This window comes from Vipera ursinii (assembly GCF_947247035.1).
Source record: "Vipera ursinii genome assembly, chromosome: 1".
Classification (NCBI taxonomy): Eukaryota; Metazoa; Chordata; class Lepidosauria; order Squamata; family Viperidae; genus Vipera; species Vipera ursinii.
This window is the reverse complement of record NC_139512.1, coordinates 273,341,467-273,353,727: the sequence shown is the minus strand read 5'-3', so window position 1 is coordinate 273,353,727 and position 12,261 is coordinate 273,341,467. Positions and strand designations below refer to the sequence as shown.

The window sequence follows — 12,261 nt, the reverse complement described above, 5'->3', positions numbered from 1 at the left end:
GAAAACCAAGATCATGGCATCCGGCCCTCTCAATTCCTGGCAAATAGATGGGGAAGAAATTGAGGTAGTGACAGATTTTATTTTCCTGGGCTCCAAGATCACTGCAGATGGAGACTGTAGCCAAGAAATTAAAAGACGCTTGGCTCCTTGGGAGGAAAGCCATGACAAATCTAGACAGCACACTAAAAAGCAGAGACATCACCCTGTCAACAAAAGTGCGCATAGTCAAGGCTATGGTCTTCCCAGTTGCAATGTATGGCAGTGAAAGCTGGGCCATAAGAAAGGCTGAGCGCCAAAGAATTGAGGCCTTTGAGCTATGGTGCTGGAGAAGACTCCTGCGAGTCCCTTGGACTGCAAGGCGATCAAACCGGTCAGTCCTAGAGGAGATAAACCCTGACTGCTCTTTAGAAGGCCAGATCCTGAAGCTAAAACTCAAATACTTTGGCCACCTAATGAGAAGGAAGGACTCACTGGAGAAGAGCCTAATGCTGGGAAAGATTGAGGGCAAGAGAAGAAGGGGACGACAGAGAATGAGGTGGCTGGATGGAGTCACTGAAGCAGTAGGCGTGAGCTTAAATGGACTCCAGAAGATGGTAGAGGAAAGGAAGGCCTGGAGGAACATTGTCCATAGGGTCGTGATGGGTCGGACATGACTTCACAGCTAACAACAAAAACAACAACAAGCCTTAAAATAAAGATACCACTAGTATTCCCGAGTTGCTCCTAACTGCTTTAGGTTAGCCTGTGGTTGGAAGCTTACAGTATGTAAATGAACAAAATATTTGAACAAATAAACAAATATTCCGTCTTAGCATTGTGAATTGTACTTTCTGGAATTATGAGGAGGGCCTTCCTTGGTAACCTTTTTATATGAGTTGGATGGCATTGGGAGAAAAAAGACATTTCAATACATTGGATTAAACCATTTAGTAATAGCTATTTGGGGAAAATATTTCTAAAAATGGATTTTAATATAGACAGGAAATGTTCTCACCTCTTCTGTATATTCTTTCTTAAGAGGTACACCAGCTATAACCTGAAATTACAAACAAGTAATTAAAGAATAGTCAAACATTTAGACACACCTAAAATATGTGATCACCATGACTTCTAGAAGAGAGAAACCCTGCAAAAATTTTATTTGAATATTTACATAAAAACTATTAATGTTACTTTGTACATATATTTTTAATTACCAGGATTTTAATATGGGGATTTTGGAATAGTGCTTTCCCCCTTAAATTTGTACTATTGTATATCTGACTAAACAAATCTCTAGTATTTTGCAACTAGGTAATAACTAGACTCAAGTTCTGAATCTAATTTTAAATCTGAAAATGCAGCTGTTTCCATGAATGTTTTTAAGTTGGAGTACTCAATAATTAACCATACTTTCTGTGCTAGAAAATGATTTTTTCTAACCCAATGAGAATTTGAAGAAGAAACAATTGTAGGAGGAAGTCTCATATCCTTCTTTCTGCTTTGAGAAGTATTCCCCTACTTCCCATCTCGGTTCCAATTCATGTCATCCATCAGATATCCTATGTGATTAAATCAACTTAAGAAAAATATACCCAAGCAAGAGAAACCATATAAAAGGAAGGTTAAGGAACCTCTGCTCTTGGATTATATTCTGTGAACTGGTTAGACGTTTCAGTGGACACAAAAACAAATGAGGCAAACTATATTCCTTTGTTTGCTCATTCACAAAGCCAGAGTTCATAACGGAAAAGACAACAATAAACCATAGCTTCAAACTGTGATTTATAGCCTAATCCTAAGTATGACTTAGTCCCTAACTCTGTTTGCCCATCACATAAGCCCTTTAAAATCAGCCTAACAGCTTACTACAATATGTCAATCCAGTTAATAAATTCCAGCTTCCTACTAAGAAATCATGTTCTTGCCAAATCCTAAATAATCCTATTACTCAAAAACAATTACTAAGAAGTATAAGTCTAGTAAACTAACTCCTGGCAATAGTTCAGTGGAAATACAGGAAAAAAGGAAATGAAAAAAAAGATAAAAGAAAAGAAAAGAAAAGAAATCCTTACATTGGAGGGTGAACTGAAAAAGTTCAGGGGAAAACATTTAGTTCACTTGGTCAGTTTTTCTTTCTTAAACTGTATATCTTATTTAGTGAAAAAATGGTGAAACTACACTTTTTTTAAAAAAAAATCAATTGTGCAGTCTCCTTGAGGCCTCAGAGAAATGCATTTCCCATACAAACAAACAAACAAACAAACAAACAAGGGTTGTCAGATATAGAATCATTGATATTTTTTAACTGAGTCTGTACCCAAAAGAAGTGAAGAGAGTAGAAATATTCAGGCTGCATCCCAGAATAATGTATTGCAGCTGCATTACACCAAGATGAATGAATTTTATACTTCCCAAAATGGAACAACAAGGCACATTTGCAAAATATTAATATTTTCAATGGGGAGGGGAGGGAAGGTTCAAAAAAAGTAATTTGCAGAAAGATTTTAAAAATAAGGATGCAAAAAACAAAACTTGTGGTACTTTTACCAAAGGCGCACATAATGCTGTTACCTTCCCACCATAGTGGTCCCTATTTTTCTACTTGCATTTTTACGTGCTTTCGAACTGCTAGGTTGGCAGAAGCTGGGACGAGTAACAGGCTTACGCGGCACTCGGGATTCGACCCGCCAAACTGCCGACCTTCTGATAAGCTCAGCGTCCCAACCCACTGAGCCACTGCGTCCCTACGTGGTACTTTTAGCATGACGTTAAAGTATTGATGTAAAAGATTGCCATTAGACAAATCTGGGCAAACACTAAATGGTAGCAGAGTTAAGAGTTTTGGGTAATTCTTTGGTGTCATCCAACTTTTTTGCAGCTCATATATAGTAGCTTTAAGAGTGAAGGATGAGTACAGCAAAAATAAAAATAAGATATGTGTAAAGGTGCAAAGGCACTGATGGATTATAACCAAAGTAGTTAGCCTATAATCTTGGAACAATTAGTACTTGTAGTTAAACATCAGCATCCAATAGCATAGAAATTTCAAAAACCTTGGGAAAAAGAGGGGGGGGAGGATCAAGCTCAAATAAGAAATTAAAATTAAATGAAAGAAAAAAGTGAGGAATCAAAAGATAAAAGCCAGACTGCATGCCTGGATGACAGGCTGAGAGAACAGAACGTAACACAAGAATTTTGGGACGGAAGACAGAAAATATAGGCTCTAATACATGTTCCTCAAAATATTGCTACAATCAGAATTTTTTAAAAAAAAAAAGATAAAAAAGAGGGTGCAATTTAATCAAGTTGAGTACTTTTAAATTCCATACAAATAATTATTCCCTCCCAATGAATTTAACAGATCAAAGTTCTTACTCTTGATTGGAATGTACCCATCATTGGCTCAAATAAGGAAATAATTAGGGGGATGTAGAAAAAAGACTTAGGAACTAGCAGTGGGTGATAGTTCAAACTGTGGGACCATAAGCCAGTTATTGCAATGTGAAGGATGAACTTCAAGGGTTAAAAAAGAAAAAGAAAGTAAAAAAAATAGCAAGCAGATTTGATTCCATTTCCTAAACTTCTTAAGCCATGTAGAGAGCCTTCCTTTGAATACCTCTAAAACTATTGTCTCTTGACAATACAGAGGGTGAGACTGTTAATTGGCTTGCAGTGCGCTAGGAGTCATTTCAACCAGTTCCAAAACTGAAAATGTTTATACGTATTTCAAATGATAAGTTGTTTAAAAAGTAGGGAGCTCTGAAGAATTATTCTCTGTTTTATTTGAGAGGTAGAGACACTTACATTTGGCCCCCCTCCATGCATCTTCAAAGCCCTCACTGTAGCCACAAGCACAACCACACTGGGAATCAAGCCAGAAGCTCTGCATTTGATGTTGAAGAATTTCTCCATCCCGATATCAGCACCAAAACCGGCTTCAGTTACTGTTAGGAATAAAGGGTTAATTTAAGTTAGCGTGGATCAGTGAACCCAGGAAATGTTGCTATTTGAGGGCTATCACAGTTCAGTATATACACAAGTGACTTCATCTGTGCAGGACACCTCATCATGAATGACCATGTTTTCACAGGAGCAGGCAGTGCCTTTTTATTTTTAAAGAAGAATGGGAGATTCTCCCACGCTTGAAATTTCAATCAATGACTTTAAAAAAAAACACCCATTTGTTTTGTACATATTTATACAATGCCATATATCATGTACCCATTCCTAAGGAAAAAAATCCTCCATCTGTTAAAATGTGTTACTATAGCAATTTTGGTATTATGCAGCCAAATAATTCCTTAATGCAAATAGTTATTTGTTGTTTACTTCTTAGATTTTTACCCCACTTTTCCTTCAGAAAAACATATATAGATTTTTATCCTCTTTTCCCACAACAAGCCTGCAGAGTGGTTTTTTTTTACCAGACTTCAGCTACTGCCTGAAGCACACACATCATCAAGTTCAGATTAGAAAGCTCTTTCCACATATTGAGAAACTTCTTTTGCACAAAGGCTGCCACTTCACTTCCACAAGTCAGAGGCTTTGCCAAATCTTCACGCAGTTTGGAAAATCTTTACATGATCAGGAACAAGATGTTCACATGATAAACTGCCTTAAAAGTACCTCTTATACATCAGCTGCAATCTAGTTAAGTTTTAAACAGAATTATTGAAAACAAAGGGTCTTATTAATAAAATTAATACAGGTTTACTGATTTTAATGCATCTGCTCCAAGCAAGGATCTAAACTATTATTCTTTGGTGAAGGCTTCACACCATTAGTTCTGAAAAAGGTCTTATATTGATGGCTGAAGGCCTGCAGCCAAGAGAGAATCTTACCTAAAGCCACGTCATGGAATTCTTGCTGTAAGTGTGACCTCCCACTAACTTTGGGGAGCTTCATAATTGACAAAATGGCAGATGAGGCATCACAGTGCAAACCCCGCCCCTTTTCTACACGTGTCAACGTTGCATCTTCAGAATGGGCTGTGATTGCTCTGTCTGCCATCTTGCCAATTTTGACACACCTACCCATCAACTCTGAACTCATATGCAAAGGATTCTAATCTTCATCAGGATTATACACTGCATAATATATAGAAAGCACTAGGAAGAAGCTGTCGTGAAAACAATGTCAGCCTTTTAAGGCAGATCAGTTCAGGAAACAGATTATGGGAACATTGTTTATTGTTGTAGAATGTAACAACAGAATCTTGAAAGCTTGTCAGATTTTCTTTCCACTCCATTTTATAACAAACTGATTCAAAGCAGGGTTATTTTGCATTTCTTTCTCATACTTTCCCAGGACTGAATTGCTGTTTTTTCTTCCTTATTCCTCCATCAAGATTACACTTTTTTATAAACAGGCTAATCGCTCCTGAATAAAAGATATGATATGAATATGTGTCACTTACTGTCATACTCAAAACATAAGCATGAGGATGTAGTACTTATTTAGTCAATGAATTTTTTTTTCAATTTTAAAAGAGCAATTATAAAGTGAAACAAATTAATACTGCATATACTAAAAGACAAATCACATGGTATTACATTCACACCTCTGTTATTGTAATAATACATCGACTACCCCAGTAATGATAAGCTTAAGATGTATGATTAAAAAACAGTATTAAAATAGTTAACAGATGAAACATAATTAAGTAATATTGATCAGACAATGAACCATAGGACTAGTATTCTATGTAAGTAAGTATCTGCCATTATATGATCCAAGGAAAATGCGCTTGTGGTTCATCAGTGAACTGATATTTACTTACAACCCATATATAATTTAAAGAAAACATTACTGCACATTTTAAATTACAGTTATTTTCAGAAAACAAATGAATATAAGTTTTTAGGTAAAAAAATCCAGTCAGCCAATCCACATTTGGATCTTTTTATTTTATTACTTGCTTCCTTTAGCTTGAATTGGGAAAAACTGAGGTACAAAGCATCAAAAATATTTAATGCAATGAATCTGGGGACTGAAAACATCATAGGTCTGACAAACACAAAGTCAGGAGTACAGACACTCTGACTATGGAGAGGAAGGAAACAGGATGCGGTGTAAAGGCCACTGGGATGAAGGTAACCAACTGCAAAGGAAATAAAACAGAGAGTAAACGTAAAGATAAAGCCATGTGCCAAAGCCATGTACTTTGACCCTTGTCTGTGCTCAAATATTCAGCACAATCACTTTTGTATTATTTCCTACTGGCAAATCAGAGTGCCAATGAAAATATAACCAGATAGAGGCCAGTAGGACAAAAATGATTCCAACTAGTCTTTGTTTAATAATCATGGAACTCTGGAGGCTAGTTATATAGATATAACTAAATAAGTGTTCCATTTCAAGGCTCTGTGTTTGTGTAAAGTTCTTCAGGCATTCGTGCTATGTGTAATTCTACATATAAGGAGAAGAAACCAAAGTAAGCCTATTAGCTCAGCTTGGCTCTCACACTGTCCTCTTTGCTTTCCAGGACCGGAGTGTGAAATAGAAAGAGCATCTTTTGTGTAAATGAAAATCAGGGTTCCAAAAGAAGGCTCTTGCGGTCCACAAGAGTTTTCTCTCCATAGAAAGAAGAGTAACAACAAGAAAGAAAACTACATTTGACTCCAGTCATTGGGCTATCTCAGTTATTAGAACCCCTTAACAAAGCTGTGTGTGTTTGTGTCTCAATATAAGCACAAGTTTTTTTTCTTAAGGGAAGGAGGGAGGGAGGCAGAGAGAGAGAGAGAGAGAGAGAGAGAGAGAGAGAGAGAGAGAGAGAAGGAGAAGATAAGATGAGGGAGGAAAGACAAATAAAAGGAAATGCCTTTATTTCCTCCCCTCCCCACACTAAAGTAGATAACATATGTAGATAACGTATGTGAATATATATAATCTCACTTACACTATCTGGGAAACAACAAAAAAAAAAAAACTCCAGACATTCTGACAATTCAGCATTTATGGTACACATCACCCACACTTTTAGTGCAATTATTAACATGGAACATACCGTACTTTTAGAAAGCATTTTTACAGACTTACTAAATTATAAACTAAAACTCAAAACAAAATACAAATAGAACAAAGCCGCCACTGTGTTACAGCTTAACACAGTCCCATATGAGGTCTGAATCCAATAATCAACATTAACATAGCAGGGGACCTTTTAAAAAAATCAGACATTTTTGTTTGGAAGGACACAAAATGAAACAGATAAGAACATTATCTACTATTAAAATCTCATAAACAGGTAGATTTCAACAGAACAAACCTTTGCACAGAAAGCATTTAGGGTCAGCACATCAAGATCAAAAACCAAAACAGCACACTGGAAGAGACCACTAGAAAATATGCACACTAGGCTAAGTTTTAGGACATGGAATAGTGAACGCCAAATTCCAGAACAATGCAAGAGGAAATGGAAATTCTGAATTGCTGGTGGCCATATAATTCTACGATGTAAACATAGTTCTCCTTCTGCAGCTGTCAGCAAGGAAACTATGGAGTTCAAAGTTACAGAAGCACATGAACTTTAACCCCAGGGATCCAAGGCATTCTGGTTGGGGAGCAAGGCTCAGTGTTTCTTGTAAAAGAGCACATTGCTAAACACAACAGCTGCCAAAATAAACCAGGATAGATCGAGATCCATCTGAAAGGATGCCACATTTTTTTTTGTTAGAACAGCAAGGGTAAATGAACTAGATGTTTTTACAACATGACCCCACATCTCTTCCTAAATGAGCAATTGTGGAATGTAGTACTCTCAGATCTTTCCACGTGTTCGAAATGACTCCATAAACTTGCTCTGCTCTGTAAATTTCTAATATATTTCAGATGCTCGTGGTCCTACAATGCATGTTTTAAATCATACAAGCCTGGGCTGGAAGAAAAAAAAAGATATATATAATTTACATGTATTACTTTATCTTTATAGAATGGCGTTTGAGGATTCAAACTATTCAACATTTTGAGATAAATGAGCAAATATTTCCAAGAACAGCAGCTGGACTCTAGAGGGATAGAGTCTGCCTGGAATTACAGAGAATGATTACAGAGAACGGACCAAATCACATCCTCTCCTCCATTCAAATGTACTGTTCTCTGAAGCTCTTTTTGGTTTAAGTAACAATTTTGGAGGAAAAAAAAAGAGGGGGGGGAATTGAGAGAGAGCGGTTCAAGTAACTCACACATCAATATTTGTTTTTAATTAGGCATACAGGTAGTCCTTAACTTACAACAGTTTGTTTATTGACCGTTCAATTTTACAACGGCACTGAAAAAAGTAACTTATGAGCATTTTTCACTGTTGCCACCTTTCCAGCACTCCCATGATCGCGTGATCAAAATTCAGATGCTTGGCAACTGGCTCATATTTATGATGGTTGCAGGGTCCAGGGGTCATGTGATCACCTTTTGTGACCTTCTGACAAGCAAAGTCCATGGGGAAGCCAGATTCACTTACCAACCGGGTTACTAACTTATCAACTGCAGTGATTCACTTAACAGCTGAGGCAAGAAAGGTTGTAAAATGGGGCAAAAATCACTTAACAAATGTCTCACTTAACAACAGAAATTTTGGGATCAATTGTGGTCATAAATCAAGGACTACCTGCAATGGATTTACCATCAATGTCTGCCTATCCTAGCTCCAAAGCTAGGATGAAGCCTCCAAGTCCAATTTTACTTTTCTGATCTTTGATTGGTAAAAATTGACGGCAGAGGGGTTTTTTGGGTTTTTTTTTTTGGAATTTTTGAGTTAAAAACTTTGAAAATGATTCCTGAATAAGTCCTGAAACATATTTTTCTTGAAAAACAAATCCCAATGTACGATTTTTCCTGTCACTACTTTGTACCATCACCTGAGCTATCTTTTTGTCTCTACAAAAAATAACTTTAAATTTTTGTCCAAAGTATTTCTGTTAATTGATAGTTGGATTAATATGTGACCTAAAATGATAGATTTTATCAGCATTCCAGTGAACTACAGGGAGTTTTTCGGTAACTTATTGTCAAAAAGGTGTTGATTAATAATTATATGTAATTTGGTCTTAATCAAAGTGGGGCAATGTTTTGATGGCTCAATTGCCATTGGGTGGGGAGGAAACCAAATACTAAGAGATTCTGTATATATTAACTATAAGCTATGTTTTCCTCTTAGTGCAGAAGAGATTCTACTCAGCTGATAGAACAATGTGGACAAAGTATTTATTCTATGCCATGTAATCATTATAGACATGGGGATTTCTTACTGTTTCAATTGCAAAATGAAGCCTTGCATTAATTTATCAACATAGGAAACAATGAGAGGCATCGTAACATTCCCAGATTGAACATTACATAATTTTCAGTGATGTCATAATAAACTTTTGGTGTGAGATGGAAGCAATTACTACAGAGCTCCAAGAGATTACCCATAAAGGTGAACCAATGATCCTCTAATGAAATGTAGTTAGATGAGAAAACTGATTTCCAACTCCAAACTGCTGCCTTGACAGTTCGTATGGAATTATTATTATTATTATTATTATTATTATTATTATTATTATTATTATTATTATTATTATTATTATTATTATTAATTTATTTGGATTTATATACCGCCCCTCTCCCGAAGGACTCAGGGTGGTGTACAGGGCAATTAAAACACTATATACAACACATAATATACAAAAATTAAAATAAATTAAACCAAGTAGCCCTAAATAATAAAACACGTTCTAAAATTAAAATTTAAAATTTAAAATCTAAAACCCCAGTCCCTCAGTCCAGGCCGGCAAGTTCAAATAGCCAAGTCTTCAGGTCGCGGCGAATAGAGCGAAGGTCGGATGCATGCCTGACTCTAGCCTTATTTACAAATATCTACCTGCTTCCAAATTAATGGTTCATTTTCCCTTGAATTTTCCCATTCACTTTTGCTTTTTATATGAAGATAAATTGTACAAATCAGGCAAGAGAGGATGAGGAGGACCAGTTGCTACCATTTCCTGCCTCCTGCAAATCTAACTTGAACTGGAGAATCCCTTTATTTTGTGAACTGATAGGAATAAGTTATGAGAAGTAGCTCTTTTGACAGTGTGCTAAATCGGAGGGAGAGAGGGAGGGAGGGAGGGAAGGAGGGAGGGAGGGAGGGAGGGAAGGAAGGAAGGAATCTAGAATATTTTGCCTATGGCTGATAAAGAATTTTTTTGTATTAGTTCTATTTTCTATTTAGCTCTATAAGTTTCAGCTGATACATTGGCACAGAAAGTTATCTTTGTCTCCAGGAACAGCACATGTTACACCTCTACTCAACAAGCTGCACTGGCTGCCAGATTGTTTCTGGATCCAATTCACATTGCTGATTTTGATCATTAAAATCCTTCATGTCATGGGAGGGTATGCCTATTCTGGATCAGACTGTCGTTTCATGATTTATCCCCTTGCTAAGAACCCTGTGCTTGGATTGTATAGGCAGATATTATCACTGTTAACAGCCCTTGCCAGATAGCAGAACTCATGAAAGTACCTTTTATCATCCAGAAGTACCTTTATTTGCATGCAGAGAAGATTACAGCAAAACAAGATGTGGTAGATGATAAATGGACAGTATTTCCAAGGTCAAAAGATAGTAATGACCCACAATGTCTGCACGTGTATCTGCCGGTTATGGAGGAGAACCACCGAGCGAGAAGGAGGAAGTCCATCCCAGAAAAGGGAGGGGTGTAAAGGCACATGGTAAGGAGACGGAGGAAATACGTCAAAAAATAGGGACAGAATAGGGAGGGACTGGCTGACCAAATTAGCATGCTGTAATTTCCCCAAAACAACCACATGGTGGCAGCACAATGCCTTTCCCTATTACGGCAGCCTGTTCCCTTAGATTCGGCAGAGAGGGCATCCTGCAGGTACCATTGTCAAGGCATCTACAGCACCCGCCTTATGGAACATTCTCCCACCTTCATCCTGTTAATGTTCAGGAAGTCCCTCAAAACCTGGTTATGATACCAGGCTTGGAAGTCCCAGGGAACAAGCAATATTTTAAAGTGGCTCTCTAACTGTGGTTATTCTGTGGTTTATATACTTAGTATCTTTGGTTGTGGTTTGTCTACTATATTTTATAATATTTAAATTTTTAATAATGATTGTTCATATTTTACATTGTTTTTCATATTTTTACTTTATTACTGTAGACTGCCCAGAGGCACTTCTAGTGAAGCTATGATAGACAGACAGACAGACAGACAGACAGACAGGCAGGCAGGCAGGCAGAAAGATTTGCTATGTGGAAAAACTGTGGAAAAACTGTATATTAGGTCTATAAATTATAATGAGATATGGTGATGATCAATATTTGGTACCAGACATGTACAGATTAGAAAATTCACACTCTGACTCATCAATATTTTGTAAAGGTCACAAGTGAAAACAAACATTGAAAAGAAAAAGGTATTCTTTTTCTTTTATATGACAAACTTCAAGAGGTTTTGGAAACATTTGGCATACACTAGAAAGTTGCTAAGTTTTAAGGAAATCCTTCTGTCTTGCGACTTGCTTTTCTTATGCAGCATGCATCTTTGCAAGCTGGCAGGGAATGTAACAGCTGCTGTTGCTATACATTTTGAAAAATGTTCTCACAGGAGACTAAACTGTGAAACAAACTCCATTCGCTTATTATTGTGCAGCCTGTGCTACAATAATAGAACCTATTTTTTTTCTGGCACAATTCCAAGGACAGACCTATTCTAGAAAGCCTTATATAGCATGAAATCTGTAAGATTGACTTTATATTCTTGGGTGCTTTGATTCAGGAACAGATCTTGTTATTATTGTTACAGCCATAATGCTCAAGTCTATTGGTTTTTCTGGAGACCTTCCTAACAATGCATGGTTAGCTGCAAGAATACATGTCTTACTAACACTTCCTTTTGGATGATCTCCCATTGCTTTAAGCTGCATATTGAAAAGAATAAAATTGTTTTGTTTTAGCCTGTCAGCTTCTATTAAGTCTTCCCCATTTGTCTTCAGAGTTCCTAGATAGCCCCAGTTTCTTTCTCCACAGCCTTGGCCTTTGACTAAACAAGACTTTAGCTTTATGGATGGTGCCTTGACTGTCAGACAGATAGATTATTGTGATAGTCACCTGATAAGTGTTTTCAATACCTTTCTTTCCCTCCAAGCTTAATCCAGGAAAACATCATTTGACTGTTCTTGACCTTCCAAGTTATTCTCATGTCTCAATACAACACAGGACTCTCCACAGGTTCCTAATGTGACCCAAAGACCCATTTAAAGTAGTGGTGCTCC

At 36.9% G+C, this 12,261-nt stretch overlaps 1 protein-coding gene across 1 annotated transcript in view; it reads right to left on the bottom strand.

Moving 5' to 3' along the window:
• The window catches only part of MTHFD1L (methylenetetrahydrofolate dehydrogenase (NADP+ dependent) 1 like), a 146,263-nt gene that overhangs the window by 55,555 nt on the left and 78,447 nt on the right, over nt 1-12,261 (bottom strand). Inside the window, exons 21-22 of the mRNA XM_083348729.1 lie at nt 3,787-3,926; nt 995-1,036 (exon numbers count right to left, since the gene is read on the bottom strand). Coding sequence (XP_083204855.1) covers nt 995-1,036; nt 3,787-3,926 — 182 coding nt within the window. The remainder of the gene's footprint in view (nt 1-994; nt 1,037-3,786; nt 3,927-12,261) is intronic.